The 25,839-nt window shown below is 42.3% G+C and overlaps 2 protein-coding genes across 2 annotated transcripts in view; both read left to right on the top strand.

Annotated features, from left to right (window-relative positions):
• ibtk (inhibitor of Bruton agammaglobulinemia tyrosine kinase) overlaps nucleotides 1–1,625 on the top strand; it is a 24,556-nt gene extending 22,931 nt beyond the window's left edge. The window contains exon 29 of the mRNA XM_080039448.1: nucleotides 576–1,625. Coding sequence (XP_079895574.1) covers nucleotides 576–701 — 126 coding nt within the window. The 3' untranslated portion in view covers nucleotides 702–1,625. The remainder of the gene's footprint in view (nucleotides 1–575) is intronic.
• An 8,898-nt stretch (nucleotides 1,626–10,523) lies between these two features.
• Nucleotides 10,524–15,494, top strand: tent5aa (terminal nucleotidyltransferase 5Aa). Its single transcript, XM_080039137.1, has 2 exons — nucleotides 10,524–11,752; nucleotides 12,248–15,494. The coding sequence occupies exons 1-2, from the start codon at nucleotides 11,327–11,329 to the stop codon at nucleotides 13,025–13,027; spliced, it is 1,206 nt and encodes a 401-aa protein (XP_079895263.1). The 5' UTR covers nucleotides 10,524–11,326; the 3' UTR covers nucleotides 13,028–15,494.
• The last annotated feature ends 10,345 nt before the right edge of the window (nucleotides 15,495–25,839 follow it).

The raw sequence follows: 25,839 nt of genomic DNA, 5'->3' as shown, positions 1-25,839 counted from the left end.
AGCTACCCACTGTAGCCCGTTGATTGGTAATGAGTGAATCATTTTGTGTTTTAGACTGTATATACTCGTCTATAGGCGCCTCGCATAAACAACGCCTACAAAGTAAGGGTGCTGTAGACAGTGGAAACGCAAGCCAGATCTTGGGTTACCTTAGCGTGCCGAACATAACTGTGTTGCTCAGTGGAAATGACCCTCTTGCACACACTCCAGCCATGACTTGAATGTATAGCTTGAGGGTGGTATGGCCACATCTTGTCTCCTTCGATCTGGGAAGACATTTTATTTAATGAACCTCACATTTTGTACAGCGCTGGTAAGAAATGAGACAGCTCTGCTGTTAGTCCTTTGACAGCTGCCCCGGCTAATTCTCCAGCCATTGCCAGGCTCCTGTCATCACCTTCTTCCCACAACGCTTTTCTTCCCTTTTCTGGTTGTCATTATGTGAAACACTTTTATCATCATTTAGCTGAAATTGTCAGCGTTTTCGCTTCCACCGTCAGATGAAGTGTGGTTTTGTTGACCAGAATATCCCTGGCTCCAACTCCTTCTAATTGTCTTTTTTTCTGTCCTTGTAGATTGAAGAGCGGGCGATCCTAGACCTGCTGTACCATTACAGGGCTCGTGACAACCCTGATGAGCTGGTTGTGGTGGAGAGGTCTTCCAAAGGTCCCATGGCCGCCCCAACCTGGAACAAACACTGAGGTTTATCACCACAGCAGCTACATAACGTCACCGTGAATTGGCAGTGTCCCACCAAGACATCATCAGATCCACTCATTTCTGCAGTGTTACAGTACTTTAAGATTATTGCTGCACAACATTTTGTTTGTGTGAGAAAGAGAGTGTTTTTCAAACCTGAATGTGGTCCTGAAGATAATTTTCTGGCCTGGGGGAGTAGCCATGCATGCATTTTTTTTTCTTTTGTGAGGTTATGTCTCTAGCCGGCAAAGAAAAAACGTAACCAACTTTCCCAAATGAATGTTACGTGAAGATGAAGTTGCCAAAGAAATAGTGATGTTGAATCCACAGGATGGGTCCAAACAACATCATCTGGAGGGGCATGTCTCTGTTAAATCAGTGGAAGCTCTCGATGTGATTTAAGAAAGTTAAAGTGTGCCAATTATCAACTGTGGCAGAGCATGAGTATAGTGAGCTGCTTTTTTTTTCTTCTTGTTTTCAAGGGCAGCGCGTTTAGTTTCTTCTCATTTTCGAGTCATAACACTTGCATTGTTTTGACTAAATGCTACAGCTGATGTGCAGTGACATGGTAACCAAAATATATGTACTTTTCATATTTAAAATAAATAATTTGATGCAGTTGTAGTGAATGATGAATGCTCAGTACTTATCACTAGTGGGTTTTAGCGGAGTTGGTGTTACTTTACTAAGTACTGACCCGCAAAATATCATTTTCCTTTTCATTATTTAGCCGTTTCATTCTCCAGTTTTTTTTTTCTCCTGGAGCCAAGATACGCTTAAGAGGTACCTCAGATCTGGACCATGTTATCTCGTCTTCAGTTGCCATTTGTGTGTGTGTGTGTGTGTGTGAGTGAGAAAGTGTGAGTGAGACATAAGGATGTGAAGAGAAAAATGGCATGTAATAAAATATCCCAGCTGTGCAATGATCCTGTCTCCTGTCTGTTTCAGTTTAAATTGCAGTGGACAGAATGAAAGTAGAGACAAATTATATTTTCTTTTATTATTTCCTTGCTTTTTTCAAAAAGCTTGGTCCTTCACTGGAAAATATGGCTCTCATCCGCATCTTAATAAAGATAACATTTAGTGTGCCCATCTCCTGACACTTGAGCTGCCCTGCATGAGCAAAGGACCATTATCAAGTCTCAGCCTGTGATTAACTGGGCTGACCCTGATCTGAACATCGAGTGTGGCGCTTGAGAGGTTTTATTGGCTGTAATTGCAAGTAGAGCATCGCATCGGAAGTCAGGGAGAGACCGCTCGTGTGGGGAATATTAATTACTGATTAAGATCTATTAGTTGCTGCGGAGATGACACATGAATCAAGTCCTCAGAGAGCAAGTCTGCCTCTTTACACCACTTCACAACGAGCCAGGCTGATACCCTATGTGCTTTTTTATTATAATTTTATTTTTCACAAAAGGACTGCTCATTCTGAGTGTCTGTGCTCTGAATGACAATGTAGTGTTTCTGCATGTGCTGGAGTGCCACATCACAAAATTAGACCTTGACATGTGAAAAAGCAGCCTACATAATAGACTTGAGAGCCTGTTTGTATGCTCACATTTCCATAAGTATCCCATTATTGATCCTTATTCAGAATATCTACAGTATACATGGAATGAGACCAACCTGGTTATTCCTATCCCTGTAGTGATTCTAACAGCATCCAGGTGTCCGATCATCTATTTGCAGTTGTGCCCTGATTTCTCACATGCTCTGCCACTATGTTCTGTACCAACAAAGACTACAGGCTTTCACATACCACGGTATCCTGTTTTAAGCACTACTTGTAGCCTATCAATGGTTCCAAGAAAACAAAATAGGGTCTTTTCCACCACAGACTAAACATGTTGTCTTGATGATAACTGATAATTTTCATTTTCATTTAACTTAAAGGTGGAGTCAGCGATTCTGTAGAATGCTTGTTGTCAAAATCACCTTTTGTCAAAACAAGTAAATATTTTCTCACAATCACTGTGTGTGTGCTGAAAAAATACACACAGCCTAGGCTCTGTAGATGCACGGTGGCGCTGAAGGTCAAAAACACAACGACAATACAGAAGACACTGTGGTCAAGCAGTCCAACAGTGTAAGGATGTAAGTGTATGCACTGTAAGAACTTGTCACAGTCTTTATTCAATTATGAATAAACAAAGAGAATATGGCAAACAGATTTTTGATTTCAAAATAAAAAGTCCCAAAATGTGTTTGAACATAATCCCTATGATATTAAATTCAAATGAAAAGGAAATACTCTGTTCAGGGGCAATATAAAACCTCATAGTGTCACAAATCTCATGTCAGTGGGCCTAAGTTCAAACATTCTATTTTAGGGGGCTTTTATTTTGAAATAAAAAATCAGTTTGCTATATTATCTTTCTTTTAAATTGATTATATTGATTGCCTATCGGACTGATAACCAGACCATTTACAGAGCCTTGGCTGTGAATTAAAGGTTCAGTAAGCGGAACTGTCACTCACTGCTGTTAGCAGTCCCCTCCCTCATCCCCACGTCACCACATTAATGCACTGCTGTCTTCAAGCAGCGAGTTATCTAGCATCATATCAGATAAGTCAGTGTGATAAAACATGATAAAACCATCAAAACCAACATTGGGAAGGATTTTTACCTGCTCCGCCATTATAGGCACATAACATTCACCCATATGTCAAGAGCGTGCACCGGCAGTGAGACGGGTGCCGGTTTTTAACATTGTCTCTTCTGATTGGATATCAGTTTCGGGATCCCCGAAAACTTTATTTGCTGATTACATGCAGAGTGGGTTTATGAAACGCGCACACTATGTAAGTGATCCCTGTATGAATAAAGCGATTTAACACTTATAGCCTATTAACATAAATACATCGCTTACTTCACCTTTAACACCAGATTTTTATTCTGTGCACACGCAGTACGAACACGTAGTAGATTGTGGGGAAATATTCACTGACTTTGACAACAGTTGCATTCCTCCATAATTGACTCCACCTTTAAACCATTTATCAACTAGGCCTACTTTTACCCATAGCATTTATCCACTTGCTGCTTGCCGTTACTTTTAGCTATCTGTTTTTACCATTTATTCTTTACGAGCTAACTATTTCAGACATAGGCTATATCTCGTTGGCTACAACTTTGTATCCATTATTTTCTTACTATTTCAGTCATATACAGTTTCCCCTATGTGAGGCGCAGGTCCCCTTGGTCAGTGATCGCTGCTGTAGAGCACATAGTTGAGCAGAGGAGGGTGTGACGGAGCGCTATGGAGCATATTTGAGGAAGGTGAACTTGTTCCTGTGGGGAGATGGTGGAGGATAGGCCATACAGCCGTCCTGCCAGTGCACATGGGAAAGTCATAGGGCCGTGATCCAGACGGTGAGGATAACTTGAAGATTAATTTGTTTATGGAGAGAAAGGTCCGACGTTCCCAAACCTGCTTCGACTGGATAGTGACAGGCTAGAGCCAAATGAGCAAGGTCAAGCCCCCCATTTATCCAACTGGCTTTCATCACTCACCAGGCTGCTCATCAATGACAGTGTTCTAGAGTCTAGTGATTGTAAATGACGCTTAAGTAGTTCTCCAACTTCCTTTACACTAAGTACACCAGTGTGCTTGGAAACCACAGGATACACACATGAAATAACATTTAATTTGTCAATGATATTTATTCCTTTAAACTGAAATTGTGCTTTTATAATGAAGGGATGTTATATTTATATCTATATTACGTAATACTTCTGCTCTTCTTCATAGGCAGTGGGTATGAATTGAAGTCCTCGTCAAGATAAATAAGGGGATGTTAATACAAATTGTGACATGATATGCATGACAGCCATGCAGTTGCACTATCACTGAATACAGAAATATAGATATTTTTAAATTTTGCCTAAATAAAATAAACTTTCTACAACTAGTCCTACTTTCTTTATTTGGTGTCTTCAGAGGGGGCACTCAAAATGTATTTTTAACCTCAAGTGACTATATCAATGTGCCTATGATCCTCGTGACATGTTGACTGTTTCCATACATAGTGTACTGTATGTGTGATGCTGGCAGACAGTGGAATGTTCAGAGCCTTATTTGTGTGCACAACTTGCATTTTAGCAACAATAAAGATAGAGGTTGAACTACAAGTGTATAACAACTGTTCATGTGGAAAAAATATCATCCGTCCAGCATCTACCAAAAATATTCACGTCATTGGTCAGTGTCATATTTGTGGTAAATTCAAAGGCACTACATGCTGCCAATTGTAATGCAGCAGTGGGGCAATATAACAATGTATATATAGTTTGAACAGGTCAGTTGGCAGCCAGGACGGTCCTCCTAATAATACCTTCAGAGTTAGTTAAGAGATCATTAGCCTACACTCTTCTTGGGCTTGAAACTGTGGCCGGAATGTCCTGCCTGCTGCTTAGTTACTCCTCCTAACCTCGGGACGGAGACCTGTAAAGGTTCCTCCACCACCAGCCCATTCAATCCTATTTAGTGGACACAGAGCCAGTTAGCGCTGGATTAGGCTAGCTGCCCTCTCTCTCCATGGCTGTCACCCTGCCAGCAGCTTTACATTATTATTACATTAGATCATTAGTCGTCTATACTCAGGAAGTGGTTTACTCTAAGAGTGTGAACACTGTGGTCCGAAGTCCAGACCGTCATCCTCTTGCTGTCAGTTTGACGGCCACGTGTCTCCTGACAAAGAGCCTGGTCTTGTGAGCATAATGCCAAAGCAGTGGATGTGTTGACATGTGGGAATGAGTGGGGATGTGAGGGAACCTTTTGAAAAAATTGTCTGGTGGTGATGCTAATGATGATTTATCTTCATGATCATATCTTCCATTATTTCTTCTCTAAAGCATTTGCACCAGACCCCCACTGCCCATTTTAACTGATATTTCATGCAAAGAATATTTGCCCACATGGTTGTTTGGGGTTGGTGGAACATTTATCTTTGTCAGGCATGCAGCACCAGGCCGGTATAATTACTTGGAAGAGAGTAATCAAACCATGATCTAATTCTGGGTGGCTTTGCTCGTTCCTCTTTCTTTTTTTCCTCTTTAATAGATTCTTCAAAAGTAGTAAGACTTCAAATCATGTCTTTTCAAAACATAGGCCTATAAAGTTACAAAAAGCAACCAGTTAACTTAGCTTAGCAACGAGAAACAGAGGAAACAGAGGAAACAGCTAAAGGTAGCAAAATCTTTCCAGCGCATATAAAGTTCACAAATGAACACGTTATATCTTATTTTGTGTTTTTTTCCCTTATGAACTCATATGGCAGTTCAGACTTCAGAAAGTTACTGCGCTCGCTGTAACAGTCCAAGAAACAGTCCCGCACATAAACCACTATTGTGATTTTGGTCCGTTATGGACCACAGCCAATAGTTTTTTGTGTTTCCAGTCTTTATGCATAGTTCAGCTGCAGACTGCTAGTGACAAAAAGATGGCATTTCTCTTAAGATGCTCATGCTTCCTCCACTGAATCAAGTCTGATCCCTCTGTCTTTTGCATGATCCCTCTATCTCGAATGACTGCTTAGACATGTTGTTACTGTAAAATGGACACACCCTTAAAGGATGCCGGGTGTAATTAAGTGTACAGTTCCTGTAAAACTATGCCTGAGTTAAAGGTGGGGCTGTTGAATGCTGGCTGTTCATCCTGCAGGGTTTGGATATCCAGGTGGGGGGAGAGGCTGTCATTCCATTGACGTGAAAGCACTTAATGCGAGTGTAGCCAGAGACATGCACAGCACCAGGATGACTGTCTCTGTAGCATCTATTAGTCTCTCAAGTGCTTTAGCAGCAGCAGCTCCTTTACTGTCCCAGGCTCTGAGACCCAATAATAATGAGGCAGATTAGGTGAGATGGGCCTCTCTATCTCTCTCTGAAACAGGAACCCCTCTGTAACCTTCAGCCAGGATCATTTGAAACCAAACTCCCCACACCAGCCCTCCCTATGGGATTAAGAAGAGCTGAAATATAAAGGGATTCTCTGTACGTGTGGTTGCTACTGCGTCTTCCCCTCCACAGACCCGGCATAACCCCCACGCTTCTTTTCCCCAACGGCGGATTGATTCTCCAGCTTCTTGTCACTAGGGGTCAGAAGCCGTTTTGACTGTAAAAGGACTGGAAATCCCATTTCCGTCTTCAGGCCCTCTCTGATCCACCACCAAGACTAACTCTGCCGTCAGCAGTGGGAATATCTCTTGGAGAGCATGGGGCAAACTAATGCGACTCTGATGGAAATCCAGTTAGGCCTATCTCTGTGAAAGTAGCATGGAGGAGGAGTGAGACACAGGGGGATGACAAAGACTCGAGCTTTGTCTCCAAAGTTATGTCACCAACCTCTTACGTTTTCTTCAAGCAACGTAGACTCCGAACCCTGTGGCGCGTCTGAACCCAACACCCATCCTCCCGCTGCTCTGGTTTGTGGGGTCAAGTGTTTTCGGATTGGAATTTGACACCAAGTTATTTCATCATCATCATCACATCTCTGGGTCACACTCACAGCACAAAAAATTGATTTCCACTTCTGTTGACAGTTTAAAAAATAAAAATGTAATAGGTGGAAAATGCACTGTCATCACGGCAGACGGCAGTGCACCCGTGCCAGCAGAGCTTTTCAGCACCCATTGGTGCATTGATTTATCACTCATCACTGTTTATTGGCCCATTTTGGCACATCATAACAATAGAGCAAGCAGCTCTGTGCTCTCCTCCTATGCTGACATAAAGGTTGTTAGAAAGGGGTCAGGTTGTCATGCTGGATTGCTGCTAATGATACATAAAATCTAATAATTGCGCTGGATGTACCTGGGTCTCAGTATGTCATGCGCTGATGCTTGAAAGAGGCAGACACAAAATTCCACACAACTCATTCCTTAAAAATATATATAATAATATAATACAATTGCAAGATAGGTGGAACATCAAAGTGCACCAATTGGGATGTAATAACAGTGTTTCTTCCAAAATGTAAAGTAGTTATTTATGAGTAGGAAACGACTATCTACAATTCCCCACAGACTCTTTTCAACAACAAAGAAAGCTCTGGCTCTTGGAGGCCCAAAGTGTTCAATAATAAACACATAAATAGGAATAAGAAGTTTTATTTTATAAAACATTCTCAAAAGCTTGTTTTCATTTCCTATGAGCATTTCTTTCCTTAACTCTTTTTTATTCAGTCACTTTTTATAAAAGAGGTGTCACTTGCCCCTCAGCCAATCATGTGTGCCCTGGTCCTAGATATAGCTATCTCAGAAAATTTCACAAATTAGCCAGTTAGCTGCTAATAGGTAAGTAGGATGAAGGTAGCATTTGTAGCCCTGTTAAGCTTCATCAAAGGAGAGGTTAGTTAGCGTACTCTAACTGGGCACTGAACCCGCTAAGCAAAGCTGAGGGAATGTAATTGGCTAAAAAGGGGAAGTGGAGGAGCACCGGTGTCTCACTGTCATGAAGAGTGACACTATGAATTCAAAGCAGACGTTTAAAAGATATAATTTTGAAATGAAAAATTATATAGTTTAATACTTTAATATATTATTTCACAATGATGCAGTTAATATAAATAATAATCTATTAATCAATAAAATTATTTAGCTATTGGTCTTCTAAATATTAAACACTGCGGGCCTCCATACTGATGACATTTGGCCTTAAAAATAAATGATTGAAAAGCTACATTAGGAATCCAATTAAAATGTTCTTCTTTTATGGACGATACCAACTATAGAAAAAATAATAATGATCATGAATGTGATGTTGGATTGAGAGAAATGAGCCGTTACCTAACCTACAGTAAAACATCAGCTGATATTGCAAACTTGTTCATGTTGAGAAGGCTACAGGAGAAGGTTCGGTTGACCATCCCAGCAGACACACCTGACCTCAAGGAAAAAAAGCTCATAGGGGAAAAGTAGGATTTCATGGTCGATAAAAACCAACTCATGCATTCAGGTTAATGGGACTGGAAAAAAATAAACATGTCTCCCTTTTTTTTACTCTTTATTGCCATGAACTGTCCGGAAAATGTTTCATAGACCCTCCGAGACAAGCACTGTGACTGTAAAAGGTTTGCTTTATGAGGAATAAAAGAAGAAGAAGACTCTTGGAATATTTGTTTTAATACTTTCCATATTTGAAGTTGCTGAAGTGAAAACCAAGCAATCAGAAGATAGGGAAAGACATCCACATCACCAGGGGGAGAAAAGGTATGCATGCATTTTTTTAAATTCTTGCTTCCATTTTTTTTTAAACAAAATAATTGCAGTATTTCAGTGCCAACTTATGAATTGTATTCATTTCGCCGTGAGTAATGAGCTGTCAGGCGGTATCTTTTCGTCCGTATTTACACAAAACAACTCTGCTCTGTTTTGGACGTATAGCTGTATGCACATACCTGCTGCTGTCTGGCATTTGCTTCTGATTTAGCTTTGCACCGTGCATGGAGGGAGGAGGGGCTCGCTCCAATCCAATCCATAGCAACCATCTCTCCACACCTGGGGAAGCCATTGACTGAGAGGCTGCATCTCAGCCCATTGTAACTGACTCATAGTTCCATGTACATTTCCAGATGTGGGGGTTTGATTTCACGGACCTGCGATCAACCTGTCTTGACACGCGTCAACAGCAAAGTATGAAAACAAAACATAAAAGGTATATTTGTAAAATGAAGGTCCATTCTTCAAAACGATTACATTACATATAATAAAAAGCTCTAATAAAACTCTCACTTTGTGCATTGTGTGGTAATACATGGGGTCACGACTCACGTTACTGCTGTGTTGACTGTTAAAGCTGCACTGTTTGATTGTAAACTTGGATATAAGTGTGTCCAGTCCAGCCGTGGGTGGCTTACACTATGCAGAGGCAGTGTCAGAGCTTCCAGTATGGGCCTCTGACTTCAGTAAATGGGATAATCAGGGTTTACAGATCTGGGTGGCTGCAGTGACGCAGGGCTTTACACTGCCTAATGGAGCGGCCATGACAGCTGCCATGCACTGACCCATTCGCCTCCCTCTGACCTGACACCCTGACCCGACTGCTGCCTGATGAGATACTTCCGAAAACATTTTCCTTAACAAGAGCTGAACCTTTGCAGAAGAGCAGGGTTAAAACAGTTAAAGTGCCATAAATCGAAGGGACTACACCAAGGACAAGTTAGTTAAGAAATGTTTCATGACGATATCTAAGTATAAGTTAAAAATGTAACCCTATTCACCTACAGTGTCTTGCCTTAAGGTGTGCGTATAGGTCTTTTTACAGTGCGATAGTCCAGCTGAGGGTAGCCTTCTTCTTCAGTTAAGACCCTGAGAAGGTGAAATGTGTAAGTGGTCTGGGGGTCCCATGAAGGTTAAGCTACAGTAGGCTATACAGCCCCTGTAGGCATGTGTATTTCAAAACCTAAACCAGCCCACAGAGGGCGACAAAACAACGTAAAGTGAGCTTTATATGCAGAGAAGCACCAGCTGTCTGGCATTTTTTAAACGTTATATTTGATACCTGTCATACCTGGCTCTAAACATCTTGCGATTTATTAGTAAATGCAAGTGGAGCAATGCTATTTTAATGAGCAGAAGTTATTTCACAATATGTAGTCTAAATTGTGTAATATGAGCACTTTCACGTCTTCAGATTGGTAGCATTATAACAAATATAGATAGGGTAATGCAGGATGCTGGTTGATTATATCGAGATGTGTTCCATGTTGAGCAGGGTTTTCAGTGAGCAGCACACTGTAAGAAGGGGGCGGGGTGAAGGCAAGCACGGCTCACATCTTCACACTACGCACTTGACTGTATAGCAGAAGTACGCAGCGAGTCAAGTGGGCAGGTAACGGTTAACTTCTGCACAAGTTCTGGCGAAAAAATAAATTGAACTAAACCAGAGAGTTGGCTGAAAGCGAACTGGATGTGCTGGGCTCACTCGAGTTGCATTAACGGGATTATTTGTTGACAGCACGAGGAGAAATTAAAACTATGTAGGAGCTGTGCGTAAAAATCCACAAGATTCCACTGAGGGGTTGATCGTCGCGAGGGGAGGACTGTGTGCCAAAGTGCGACGCGAGGAGCCGCTTATTCATGCAAATTCATGAAATCATAGGCGTGCCTTTGGGCGATGGAGTCACGGCCGGAAAAGTAAACCCCCTCCCGGATCATCAGCGACCTTCAAAGACTGTGATGCGCAGCGCTCGAACGCATTGACCGCGGCACCGGGGCACTTTGTTTTAAAAGCACAGAGGAAAGAGAAGAGAAAGTTAGGGTCTCTTTTGTCACACACGCTTCTGATGACCGGCTGCACTTTTTCCCCTCAATAGCCTACAAACACCAGATCGACTGCTGCGCCACCGGATCTCCAACCAAACTGGCACACACTACTGCGACTATCACTATTTGCCTTGGGTCTTTAATATATATGTTTTTGACAATTTCTACATGTTAAGAGTGAATTTGGACGACTTCAAATCCTGAGAGTCCCCACGCAGTTGAAGTTATAGCCACCCTGCTATAAATCATTTGTGCGTAAAGACGCAACTTCGAATTTTCTTCCATTCATCCATCCATCCATCGTTCTTTTTTTATTTCCTTTTTTTTTTTTTAAACCTCGGAGGACTTTTTACCTTCGATCATGTCAGAAGACGACAGTAGTTCCACCAGCAGCCATATGTCCGACACGGAGAGCAGCAATTTGAGCGTGCTCAGCTGGGAGCAAGTGCAGCGGTTGGACGCGATCCTTACGGAGACCATCCCCATCCACGGCCGGGGGAACTTCCCCACGCTGGAGATGCAACCGCGGCAGATCGTCAAAGTGGTGCGCAGCCGGATGGAAGAGAAACACATCCACGTCCGGGACGTTCGGTTAAACGGCTCCGCGGCCAGCCACATTCTGCACGGGGACAGCGGACTGGGCTTTAAGGACCTTGACCTCATATTTTGCGCAGATATGAAAGGTGAACGTGACTTCCAGATTGTGAAGGACATAGTTTTGGACTGTCTCCTGGATTTTTTACCCGACTGTGTGAATAAAGAGAAAATAACACCGTTAACGTTAAAGGTACATTCACCCTGACACACTTTGTGCATCCCCTTAAACTGTTGTTTACTTTTAGATATGTGATAAGTCTGAAAAATGTTGTGGCACTTCGGCATTTCTCTCTCAGCTTACTGTACAATTAGATTACTTCAGTGATAGTAAAATGATGGTTTTCTGTAGTTAAGAGGATTGAGCTAAACCAATTTGGAAGGTGATCGGCTCAGCCACCTAGATCCAATATCCAAGCACATTCTATGGCCTTTTAATATAGGGGTCAATATAATTAATAACCCACAATTACCACTAAGACCTGCAGCTAATATGTAGGCCTATATAATGTAAAACAATGATTGTTAAATACAAAACTTGGTTGCACTATGCATCATTCAAGATAAATGTCCATGCATGTAGCTTTACTAATTGAATGTACCTTTTTGACTAATCTTTACGACCGATAACTTAATATTTATGCTGTTTCTGTCTCCCTCATGCTCACGCCCACGCATCACACTTTAGGAAGCCTATGTGCAGAAGATGGTGAAGGTGTGCAACGACTCTGACCGCTGGAGCCTCATCTCCCTCTCCAACAACCGGGGCAAGAACGTGGAGCTGAAGTTTGTGGACTCTCTCCGGCGGCAGTTTGAGTTCAGCGTGGACTCCTTCCAGATCCGCCTGGACTCCCTGCTGCTGTTCTACGAATGCTCTGAGAACCCCATGGCCGAGACCTTCCACCCCACCGTCATGGGAGAGAGCGTGTACGGGGACTTCAGCCAGGCCCTGCACCACCTACGACACAGGCTCATCTGCACCAGGAACCCCGAGGAGATCCGGGGCGGTGGGCTGCTCAAGTACTGTCACCTGCTGGTGAGGGGTTTCAGGGCCGAGTGTGAGACCGAGATGAAGTCCCTGCAGCGCTACATGTGCTCACGCTTCTTCATCGACTTCTCTGACATTTGTGAGCAGCAGAGGAAGCTGGAGTCCTACCTTCAGAACCACTTTGTGGGCCTGGAGGACCGCAAGTACGACTACCTGATGACCCTGCACGGGGTGGTCAACGAGAGTACGGTGTGCCTGATGGGACACGAGAGGCGGCAGACCCTAGGGCTCATAGCCATGCTGGCAGTGCGCGTTCTCGCCGAGCAGAACGTCATCCCCAACGTGGCTAATGTTACATGTTACTACCAACCCGCTCCTTATGTAGCAGATGGCAACTTCAGTAACTACTACATAGCACAGGTACAGCCGATGTTTGCCTGCCAGCAGCATGCATACTCCACCTGGCTGCCCTGTAACTGAGTCTGCCCCGAGGAAAAAAGGAGGAGGGAGAGAGTCTGATTTGTTTAAACAGGAGTGAGCGGCGTCGGCAACCTGCCCAGTGTGTGACAGCTGAAAGAGAGGTTGTGTTTTGTTCATACCAGTTGGCTTTTACTTCAAGTGCATATTTCAATGTGAAAATCTCACATTTCTTGAAAAGCCAACGCGTGTCCCGATCCTGCCAGGCCAACCCAACCAGGTTTGGAAAAGACTCATGCTTTTCGGAAAAATAAAGGCTTAATGAAAATGTGCGACGGCCTCGAACGCTAGCAGCAGAACTGTCACCGAGACTGATTTAATCTGTCAAGAGCTGTTTAGCCAGCACGTTCCAAAAGCAGACCATCAGTTGAAGTTGACAGTTACTCCATACATTCCCAAACACGCACACATACACACAGACACACACAAACACACACAATCAGAGGTGTGTGCAGGGCTCAAAAACGGGGACCGTATATAGACCTACATCAGCTGAACTGAGGTGAGATGCTGGTTAACTAGTTTGGAGAACAAACTGGCATCTACGCCCTGCATTGGGATAGAATTATGGTTGTTTACAGACCAAAGATTTCTTTCGTTTTCATTGTTTCCGACATTTGAACCCAATTTTGGTGGGGAAAAACCAAACAGAAAATGAAGCTATGTCTGTTTGTAATATGTGAACATGTGTGTTTTAAGTGCCTATCGCCTCTGAGCGGGCAGAGAAAAAGAATGAGCAGGCCATATGATTTTTGTGTAGCCCCACTCTGTTTATTATACACAGGACAAAAGTAGCCCAGAGGCTTGTGAATGTATATGTGAACCCATGCAAATATCAGTGTTTGTGCACATTTGGATGAAATGTGTGCGTGTGGATCCTGCGGTTACGTAGCAGTCAAATGTGCAATCGCCGGGTCAAAATTGGATCTTCTCCGAGTGATGCTGTATTTTGCAAATTGATACCAGTATTGAAAAGTGTTCTTGTGAAAAGTATGATAAGCATTTTCGGATCAGCAGCAGTGAAGAAACACACACATTTTAATGTTTATCTTGTACAGTGGTGCTTCTCTATTTCTCACCACAGAAAAAAAAAAAGGTTCACAGGAAGCCGAGACAGATAAGGGAACGACTAGCATTCAGAGAGAGAGAGATGGCCAAACAGTGTGTGCTTCCTCCTGCAGGGGAAGCATATTTGCAGAGACACCTCAGACGAGGAGACTGTTTGCTGTAGCACCCTGGCAGGGAATTCCTCAGAAGAGCTTGAACTCAGCTGGGGTTGGGTCTGCAGACAGGGTGCGGGAAATGTTGTGCCAAACACATTCTGGTGGCCCAAGTGATAGCTCGAAAGCTTAATGAGGCCATATGTAAATACATTCAATTAAAAGAAAATGCTGTGTTGATGCAGAAGAGGTTTGGAATTGACAGTAGCTGGAGAAAAAGGGAGATAAAGGAAAATGTAGCGGTAAATATGGCATGAGGGAGAGAGTGCATCGGTCTGGATAGATGGGTGCAGCTGGTGATGGGGTTTATCTCTCTAGGGCTACCACGCTTTACCGTAAAAACTGTCTCCGACGACGAGGCCGGATTACAACTCGCACCATTTTTTCAGGGAGGCCAAAACATTCTGTTGTCAGCATTTTGCTCTCCGTGTTAAATCATCTACAATTTTGTTAGAAGGAAAAAAGTAAGCGGAAAAACCAGCCAACTTCTTGGAGTCTTTTTTTTCACATGCAACGTATATATGTTTCATTTGTGAGGATGCTTCATTGATGCTTTCCAATGGTTGCTGTGCTTCATTCCACACCATCTTAAAGAACTGTGCGTGTATATACATGATAACATGCTTTGGCTTTGCCTACTCACTTACTCCTTGCAAGCTATGCTGCAGCCTTTACTGCAAGCAGATAGAAAAAGGAAATTATTTTAAGAGTAAAAAAAGTTTAGGGTAGGCCAGACAGAGCAGCGTCAGCTCGATACTGCGTCGACAAGAGAACATTTCTCTGGCCGAATAAAGGCATTTCTTTCTCATCCTGTGTCTCGCCTGAGTCTGATAATCCATAACTGCTCTGTTCAGTTGTTTCTTCTTCTCAGTGACTGTCCATGTCAATGATATCCTTTGGATTGTGCAGGCAGTGTATTGTCCTTTTATACCCAGTGAAGTCCTTACAGCTGACTAGCTAGCTAGCTAGCTGCCTGTCACTTAGTGATTGTGCCTATCAGTTAGAGATTGTGGGTTACTGCATTGTCTTGTATGCGTCGTCTCAAATACCCGTTTCTGATCATGCAGTGTTTTACAAATCACACTTTGAAAAAGAAAGAAAAAGATTCCTTGTCTTGTATGTATATTTTTTATGATTGTTATTTTTATAAATGTATCAGACACTGCAGGTGTTGCAGTACTTTTGAATCTGTGATCCGGCTTCAAAGGATATGTTCTCAATAGCTTTTTTTGCTATATTATGTTATTTGTCCAATGGGTCAAAAGGTTAAAGATGTTTTTCCATCAATAAAATATCTGAAAGCCAGATTTGGGATGCTTCTCATTATTTATCTGTGTGATTTTAATTCAACTTCAATGCAATAGTTTGGTCCAGACAGAAACCTGATCAATTGCTCATTTGACTCACTTCAGACTTCTCTTTCCAAGGGAGAGTGAGGGTGTCTCTTTTCCCTGACGTTAGCCCTTCAGAGGCTTTCAGATGGGTTCACTGCTCGCTCAAATCCCTGCCACGGCCTGCCTGGCCCAACAGGCCCAGCCAGAAACCCATCCAGAACTGGGCCGCTGCTGCCAGAAAGAGCTGTTGATGAATGTGAGGGGATTTGCATGCACCCAAAAAAGAGACTTCCACGCTTTTGTAGAGTGAATATCTTTGCCTGCTCATCAAATTCTCTCTGTTAACAGCCCCCCCCCCCCCCCCCCCCTCCCAGCCCCCGCACACTGAGCAATGCAGTAACGATCAGCGCTAAAGCCTGGAGAGGCCACAGTCCAACTGTCTCATGGTTGTCAGGCTGGAATTAAAACTCTCCACAACCGAGTTGGCTGTCACACGGGTCACATGACATACTGTCCCAGATACAGAGGGATATGAAGAAGGAAACACAGAATGAGTAAGAGATTTGCTATATAAAGCAGACATTATCAAGACATTATCTCTTTCACTTAAGCGCATTAAACAGCTCATTAATCTGCACCACTGAAGCAATGATTGACAGGTAGAGACGGAACAGTAATATACATAATATATACAGAAACATTTGTTGAGCTACAGCACATTTGTTCCACTTGCCCTTTTCCTTTCCACACTGCCTGAAATTCAAGGATAGGGTCGCATTTTCTAACAGTCTGCCTGTAAACAACACAAGAATGTCCACATGTATTTTGAAAATGTTGGAATTAGTATAAAATAGACTGCTGAAGTCCTATATTATCTTAAGCTGAACTCTGGAATGTGTTTTTGAACAAAGCAAGGACTGGGTTTTGTTCAACATTGATTACAGGGAGAATTGCTGTAAGGTAACAATCTTTACATGGGAAATATGAACAGGAGAAACGATTGCAGCCATTGCAAACACTTTTAATGTACATATGGGCATATAACTATTATTTTAAGACAAACTGAAAAACATTTGAACCTCTCCTTTAAAATATGAATACAGCGACCATGCTGTTCCACACAGCAGGGATGTCATATTACAGTTTTGATGACTACCTGACTGAGGCACCCATTAACAGCATCTTAAGATCAGCTCTTTGCTGTCTTACACCACTGAGCAAACTAGGTCGCAAGAAACGTGTCATGTGCCATGTTGGATTTTTTTTATATTGGGCGATATATAAAAAAAATATTATGATTTGATTCAGTCTAGGGAATTTCCCTAGAGTAAGTGACTTTTATCAACTATGGTGGTTTCATATTATCAGTTATCTAACACAAAACTTTTTGCCCTAAAGCTTTAATAATCAATATTTTATATCAATGGTTTTAGGTCTTTTAGGACCTTACAGTTTTGTTTCATTCTCCCCGCTCTCGTCAACTGGTTTCCAGCTGCAGAAGGCAGCTGTTTTCATCGGAATAGCTCTGAAGCCCCAAAACAGCAGCCAAAGTTAGCAATATCTGGTGAATTCAATGGAGCATTTCACTCACCTCCTTTTATTTGCCCCTGTTGGCTTACACGTTCCCCATTTCAACTTTATCAATGTTGTATTGACAGCTTCTTGTGCTGCCCCCAAAATGGTGAGTTTACATGCCAGAATGAGTAACCTTCCACAGTAAGACCATGACAAAGTATGTAGCATATGAAGGCCAGTGAGCATGCAATTGTAACCAGTAGAGACTAGATATCCTCAATTTATAGATACATTAAAACAAACTAACATTAAAGTCATGCTGGATTATACATCATCTTCAACTTCAGCCATCAGGACTACTTATTTGCTTACAGTCAATAGTATCTCATACCTGCTGGTGCTTTCAGTCTCTGTCTTAATTTCAAACATGATCTTACTTAATCCTTTTCTTAAGAACCCCTTCTCATGTGTGTTTTTTTCTGTAAAGAAGTGAGATTGATGTAACAACGGCGCCAAAGGGCCTAAATCTCAGGTCCTTAATTTGAGATGCAGCATCAAAGGAAAGCGCCCTCTTAATTTAAGGGAGCTTTGATTTGAAAGTTTAAAGAGTGAGTTGCGAAATACTTGTAACGCAACACCGCAGTAGCTAGCTGGCAGAGCGCAATAGCCAAAGCAGACCACGGAGTGAATCCACCCAGTGTGTGCCAGTGAATGTCTTTATAATAACCAGTTTACCTTAGAGTGAAAGCTTAGACACTTGTCACTCATCATCCAGTTCCTCGCCGCTCCTGCTTGTCTGAGTGCTCAGCCGCTGTCTAATGGCTTTTCCAATGCGAGGATTGGAGAATGGCCGGCTGCAAGGGATTTCCCCCCATTTTTTCCTCTTTATTGCTGTGAAGAATATTTTCCAGATGAAGATTTTTCATGGAATAAGCAGGAATCATTTGGAGAGTGTGCTTTACCAAACTGGCAGCGAAGTCGGTCTGGTTCAGAGTCCATGCAGTCCCCCTGGTCGGGAGTGCCAACTGCGGCCCAGTTAACTAACGTTTTGATTTACAATGTGGCTTGGTCTAGGAAATCCTGCTAAGGTCCAACATTTGGCTCTTATGTTTCTTGCACTTATTTAAGGAGTGTGGGATAACAGCATGAGAGAAGAACTCCCCCTGTTCATCGAGCCAGGCCTGTAAACAAATTCCACGAGGATGAGTTTGTACAAACAGTAAGGAAACATTCATCATGCGTGTTAACAGCCATGTGGGAGATAAAGAGTCGGAGTGAAAGTCAGCTGCAGGTCACAGACAGCTGGACCTACAGCACACTGCTGTTCTCAGTAAAACAACATGGTCCGTATCGCTCTGGACTCCTGCTATCACCACGCCTTTGAGACAACAAGCTGCCTCACACATTGAATTCACTTATATCAGCAAGTACATCTCTCTCAGCCTGAGCTTTTGCAGAGCGTTTTAGCATCTCTCACTTCATTCATGTCCGGGGCTACGACTTTGTGCTGAGCAGTCTCATTGCTTTTTATTCAGAATCGAATTTAAGATTTCAAGTCAAGTTTTTTTTAGGACCTCAGAGGGATACATTCACCTTTCAAAATAAAGTACTAATTCACTGTTTCATATTTCAACATGTATATGAGTCCCCGGTGTGACTAGAGACTCCCTAAGTTTCCACCTCCACTATAGGAGACTGGGCTTTTTGGAAGGCGGGGCTTAAAGAGACAGGCTCTAAAACAGAGCGTTTCAGAAAGGGGCCAATAAGGAACGATTAAAAAATATCACTGTGATAAAAATAAAAGGTTTTTAGGACTCTACACCATGATAACCGTTTCGAGTAGAAAGCCAAATTACAATTTCGAACCTGAAAATAAGCATAATACGCAACCTTTAATTTGGAGTGATTCCTAATAAAATTGTTGTGATGATATTTTTTTCCATCAGATCTGGAGAAAATATGAGCTAAGCTGGGAAGGTTTATGGGAAACACAAAATAAACCAGACCCTGGAAGAGCTACACAGACATGGCGGTCAATTGCCGGTGTCAGTGGGAGCGACGGGGAACTCACGGCTACTGTTTCTGATGTTAGAAGATTTACTAGCTCCTGTTCATCTCAGCTGACAGTCAGCCTATCAGGGAGGAAATACCAAGCCCAAACTGAGATTTATGGATCCCTGCTAATGTCGTAGGTTGAGTGGGAGTAAAGGGAGGAACTGGGTCTAAAAAGGTGAAAGAATAGATGCCGAAAAAAGACACAAGGATTAGCGGATCTATACACCGGTGTTTGTGTGCAGAGAGAAAGAGAGAGAGAGAGAGAGAGAGAGAGAGAGAGATGGAAGGTGAGGCAGCGCAGCCAAGGAAGATGATCCTCTCTTCTCAGAGATAAGTGTCATTGAGTATGGCAGGTCTTATGTAAGTCTGAGAACCTGCAGGACAGACAAGCTTCCTCTCTCTCTCTCTCTCTCTCTCCCTCTCTCTCAGCAACTGGGGCACAGAGAGTCCACTTTAAAGGTGGAGTAGGCCATACAAGAGAACGCATCTTGATATTTAAACTGACCACCAAAACAAATTCACCCCTCCCTTCCTGCTCCTTCAGAGGCTCCGCCCCCTGACGTGCCTCGTCTTAGCAACAACAGCTGTCAGCTACTACCTGTCCAATAGGATAGTTGGTACTAACGTCACAAACGTTGCCTGTATCTGATTGGTTGAAGAAGTGTTTATGAGCTCGGTACGTCACTCTTTGTTTAAAAGTACCCATTTACAGAGCCCATGCTATGTGTAAACTGTTAACACCAGGCTTTTACAGCGTACACTGTGCAGAGGTAGTGGACGGTGAGTAGATATGCATTGATTTTGACAAATAAGTGTTTTGGATTAGAATCGCTGATTCCACCTTTAATGTGTGGTCAAAATAATTTTGGACACAAGCCATACATTTTTCACACATCATACCTCAGCCACAAACGCTTTCTCAGAAAATCCTGTTTGTATGCAAATTGGATCTGACAACGTCATGCACACCACCTACACTACTCACCATTTTGCTAACTGTGCTTTGAAAATAGAAAGAAAGTGTTCAGGTGTTATTTTCTCAAATCTTGTGTTAAAACAGTTATCAACAAATAAAAAATAGACGTGATATTTCTTGTGATTAGCCATGTAATGATATCTTACATTAATTGATCGGCATCGTTATGTAAGACATACCTCCAAGTATAATAATCTATAATCTGAATGGAATTTGATCAACAGTTGCTGTAAAACCATTGGGGAACTGTACAAAAAAACTGTGCTTTTTAATAGCAAATTAAACAAACCTGCCAATGGTGTAAAATCACTTCAGGTTCATTTCTGTCAACATGCAGATTACGTTTAAAAAACAAACACAAAGAAACATTGTACAGTATGTAAACATTTACATTCAGGTTTATATCGTCTGTCACCCCTCTTTTTTGAATAAATCAGCATTTCTGTAGCAGGGCTGGTTGTGTGGAGTGTTAGTGTGTGTTCAGAGCACATGTTGCCAAAGTGTTCCGTGTGTTTTGTGGTCTTGTGTTGTTGAGAGCAGATCTCTCATATGATGCCTGCAATGTGTGGGGCGGTGTACGTTAACCACTGTGAGCAGAAAATGACTCCCTGTCGCACAGCCAGAGTAAACAACATTACACATACGCATATCAGCATAATGCATATAGTGGTTATGCCTGGATGGCTCTGCATCTGTGCATGACATTTAGTTTGTGGAGGAATTAGGGAGAGAGAGAACAGGGGTTACAATGTTGGAAACTAAAATCAGCTTAAGTGTGCAACATATGATTTCAATTTCTCAATCTGATTATCATGTTGCCATTTTGATGTCAGTCATAGAGCAAGTCATTGCTTGTTAGCAGGCACGGCCAAAGAGCTAATTAGCTGCTCGGCTGCAGCACATTAAACAGCATGCTGTCCCCCCAAGACATGTAGCGCTACCCTGCTGGTGTTCAAACAGACTCCTAAACCCCCCCCCCCCCCCAGCCGAATGTGAATAAAAGGATCATCTCTGATATTTCCCTAAATAATTGTTCTTTTCTTTTAACAATAAAAAACTTATAACAATAAAATAAATAATGTTGACATTATTTTTGAATCATGGGATAGCCTTATCTTGGCGGCTAGCATGGTTATAGACTGGGTCAACCACAAGTTGGCGCTAGGGGAAGTGTCAAGGGATCACCAATGCCAGTAGGATTCATTATCTGGGGAACATGATGTCTCAACAAAATGCCATCCAATTTCCATCCGGACCAGAGAGCACCAAGAGGCTGACACGGCCTTCCATATAACCACGACAACAAGGGGCTATATGGGGGACAAGCCTTGTTGTCATGGGACAGCATAAGATGGTTTTCATTTTTTTAAGCAATCTTATTGGCATTTTACTGTCTCCTGTGGGCTTTAAATATTAGTCCAAGAGAAGCCTTTGTGACTGGCTCCCATGTATCATCCTGCTTGTTGCTGTGGCTCTTTGAACAGCCTTTGTAACTGTCTTTTCCCCTGAAACAGATGACATCCTTGGCCCCGGTGCAAACCATCGCTTTGAATACAGCTGCGCTTTTTATGAATATGCATTTCTCAGACCACTAATAGTAGCCTTTAAACTGCTTATTTTTATACTCGACTGCAAATTCCCAAATACTGATAAAATATACCGCATGCCCCTCAGTAATCCATTTTGGGGGATTTGAAAGATATTTTAGGCTTTGATTTTTTTTTTTTTACTTAAATTCAGTTTTGTCACCAAAGCAGCTCCGTTTTTTTCCTATATGTGGATAACAGGGATGTACTGTATAACATGAGAATACCATCATTGTATTCTAATGTATGTCTCAAAACAGCATTACATTTACACCAGGAGCAAAATACAACCGGATGGGATCCAAGCAATTTGGAGTGTGTTAAAGCTGGTCCCCTATAACAAACAAAACGGTTTCCCGGTAAACCACAGTATTCCTCTCACTGGCACAAATGAAAGCCTTTTAGTTTGGCTCATCAGTTGCTGAGGTAATAGGACCCAGATGGTAGAGCTGATATACAAGCCAGGTAATTTCATACAAGGGCATTGTGAAAAGACCAGACACTTCTCGTTTTGAATTGGAGCAGACTGGAGCAGACTCTAACCCTCGCGTAAAAAACAAATGGAGATAAGGCTATCCTATGTCTGGGCCACGAGATCGTTCCTCGTAAAACCTGTATCGTTTCCTTAAAAATAAATTTCATTACTTTTCAATTAAATCTGATTGGTAGGAGGGAAGTCTTGCGGCCGAGCAGAAATGCAGAGAACCCCCAGGCCGGATAGATTGATTTTATTTTGAAAGCTGCACAATGCAACTGGATGAGGTTGGCGGAGATTGAGGGCTGATTTGATTTGATTACTGTTGAATGTAAGTCTTACACGCAGGCCCACACAAATGCTACAACACACACATAGGGCGAGGGGCGGCAAGTCACTCTGGTGGGAGGCTGAAAGAGGCTTAAGGCAAAAAGCGTGCTACGGAAACATCAGTGTTTATAGCACCTTTTTATGTGTCTCAAAGTATCCACAATATCAGTCTATATCAGCATTGGACAATTGTATTGGTAAACACGATATACACGTGGTTGCAAATCATTTGTCATGGATGGCAAGGTTTCAGAAAATGATCCAATGGGGAGCCAGAATGGTATTGAGCAGTTCTACGGTCAATATTTAGCCCTCAAACAGCATGATAACCAGATTCTAGGCCCATAATCCGCCAATCGGTTAAAAACTCCAACACACATTGAGCCCTTCAACACAAGCTCCTCTAAGAGCCTCTACTGTGCCGTGAGACTGTTGAGCCTCAGTCCCCTCACAGTCATGTGTGAGACTGAGGCAGCATTGAGACCTGCAGGCTCTGGGGCTAGCTGTGTGTGGAGCTGCCGCCTCGGTTCACAGGGGTCAGTCTGAGGATGTGCACTGTTTTCATTGCAAAGCCGCACTGCTGCCAAAGTGAGCCGTAGACTACAGAACTTTCAGAAGCCCACACCAGAAAAAGAAACAGCATTTTTGGAAAGTCTGCGATTTTTTTTCTTCCTTCTCCAGTCAGGATCTTACTATTTTTATAGACCGTTGGGAATTGAGTTAGGTTTACTCTATGTTGCCTAAGTGTAGTATGAGCTATGTTTCACAGGCTGTGAGTACAAAATATGTGTTATATATGTTATAATATATGTTTTAATAAGGTTAGGTCCAAAGAGGAATATTGCTTCGACTTGTAATTTAGTATTAGCTTTTCTTTGTGTGTGACCTCATGAACTTCTGGATGAGAGCAAATGATCACACAGGATCTTTTTATATGTGCACGTGAGAGACTGTGTGTATGATTCTTGACGTGCTCCCAGCTTCCACATCCAGTCCATCGGAAAGGCAGTTGTCTGGTCACGGAACAGTAATTCATTGTCTGACAGCTGTTTTCTTTTCTGCGAGCCTGCCCTGCTTGGATCCTGGGGTGTAATTCCACACACAGCTCCAGCTGGAGGTTTTCCTAAAAAAAAAGAAAAGAAAAGAAAGGAAAAGAAAAGAAAAGAAAAAAGGCCATGAGCCCAGTGCTGACACATCCGCCAGCAAATAGCACCGGTAGAGCACCACTGGTCCAGAAATCAACACGTCTCCTCTAGTTAGTGTGGATCCACCTGTTTCATGTCCAAAACACATAAAACTAAACTCCAGCGGACTCATAATCGAATAAGACTCTTAATTCAATTGTATCTCAATGGACCATTTTTTTGAAACAGTTCTTCTGTACGTCTTCATAAACACCAGCTGTACGTTTTCAGATCATATAACAAGCAAGCTCCATACAAATTGTGTTAAGAGTTGATGCTATGCTAACCAGAGTTCAATTTGAGCCTAAGTGTTTGGGCCTATTTCAGTACAGATCTGTACCTGCAATATGCACTGAACACAGTGGGGCCAAACAAACAAAAAAACATGTCAAGCTCATAAATACTGTGTACTTAAAACAAGTTGGCCAACATCTCATTTTAGTCAGACCCACACATCTGCAAGCACATATTGTAACATGCTCATAGTGCCAGTGTTAACATGTTTATGTTTAGCAGGTAAAATCTGCAATTTTCACTATATTAGTTGAGCATGATAGCACTAATTAACACTAAACACAAAGTAGAGCTGGGACAGAGGAGAATGTCATAAGTGTGGGACAAAACTGAAATTTGGAGCAGATGATATACAACATTAGCCTGGAAATCCAGACTTACATCCAGAACAATTTAGGGTCTGGCGATTAGCAATAGACCTTTCCAACTCAAGGGGTGGCACCAACGCATGCATTTCCAATACCACTGCACATAATTGGATAGCACCACGACCCATCAGACTGATCAGAGCAATGAACAAGGTGATGTATTTTTAAAAGAAAAAGCTTAGTCCAAATTATTTAGTGTCAAGCATAGCCGTTTCAAAAAAAATATCCGCATCCATCTTTGTTGTTTACTATCATAATTTTGACAGCGCATATGTGCAGCTCTGTCGTCATGTGATTATGTCTGCCCATATACGATTTGATTGGTAGCTCCGAATTTTCAGACACAGCAAATGAGCTCCAATGGTTCGTGCCAAGAGTAAGTTGCAGAGCAAATTTAAATTGGCTAGCGGCGAGTCTGGAAGACAAAATAAGGGAACAAATAAGGTTATAACAATTCATTCTGATTCCATCCAATAGTTTTAGAAATATTTCACTTGAAAAATATACAGTTAAAGTCAGTCAAACCATGTCTATCTGTTATAGACATCTACTAAATAGAGTGTCACTATATGGTGCCACTCTATTTAGTCGATGTCAAGCTATTTCATGGAATGAATTAAACCTTGACCTACTGTTGCTAGAGTAAAAGTTATTAGTATATTCATCCCTGGGTACAAAATGTCAAGGATATCTATCCAATAGTATTTGTGATTTTGTATTATGTACTAAATGACCTCGCCATCATTACTGCCATGCTGCTCGAGGGACTAAACACTGATATGAATTGTCAGACTTTATGACTTTCATAATTACATGTCAATTTCAGTGCAAACTTGACACTGGTTCAGATACGTCTGACACCATGACATTAACCAAGGGAAAACAGCCTGTAATAAACTTCATAAACAATTTCCTTTACCTCAACTTCAGAAGAAAAAAGAGAGGGACCCTTATAAGGAATGCTGGACTGTGCTTTTCTACGCTGCATGGAATTAACTTTCACGACGGTCTTCAGGAGATGTTCGTGTGGCCGTTACTTTCCCACTTTTTCCTACATTTTTATGGATAACCTTCAAAAGACATTTAAGAGCAGTTTTGGAGAACCAGTTCCAGCACAAACAATAGTAGATGTAATAACAATGTCAAACTACTGCTACAAAACAGTCTAGGTCAGAACAGGCAGAGGGATAAGCTCCAGACTGCTCCTCTGAGAGAGCCTCTTGATGAGTCATCGGCAGAAGCCTTTTTACAACCGTTTTCCCTTTCATTTCCTGTCTGGATGACCCAGACCTCTCTGGAGGGTAGCTCGTAACCTAGACCCAGCTTGGTTTGGACACCATCTCTGGACAAATTCATTTGTCGACAGGATGTTTAACTGGACCGCATGGAGAGGTCATCAAGAGGGAACCCCAGATGGTGCAACAACACCAGTGCATTTGCCTCAGGGTTGACGTATAGAAAACAGCTCATTATGAGTG

The sequence above is a fragment of the Ammodytes marinus genome, assembly GCF_949987685.1.
Source record: "Ammodytes marinus genome assembly, chromosome: 13".
Classification (NCBI taxonomy): Eukaryota; Metazoa; Chordata; class Actinopteri; order Uranoscopiformes; family Ammodytidae; genus Ammodytes; species Ammodytes marinus.
This window is presented reverse-complemented; position numbering and strand designations above follow the sequence as displayed.

Bases quoted from the DNA above. Each gene is read 5' to 3' on its own strand.
- tent5aa (XM_080039137.1), top strand. From the start codon at position 11,327: ATGTCAGAAGACGACAGTAGTTCCACCAGCAGCCATATGTCCGACACG. The intron at 11,753-12,247 runs GTACATTCACCC...ATCACACTTTAG, and splicing joins TAACACCGTTAACGTTAAAG to GAAGCCTATGTGCAGAAGAT.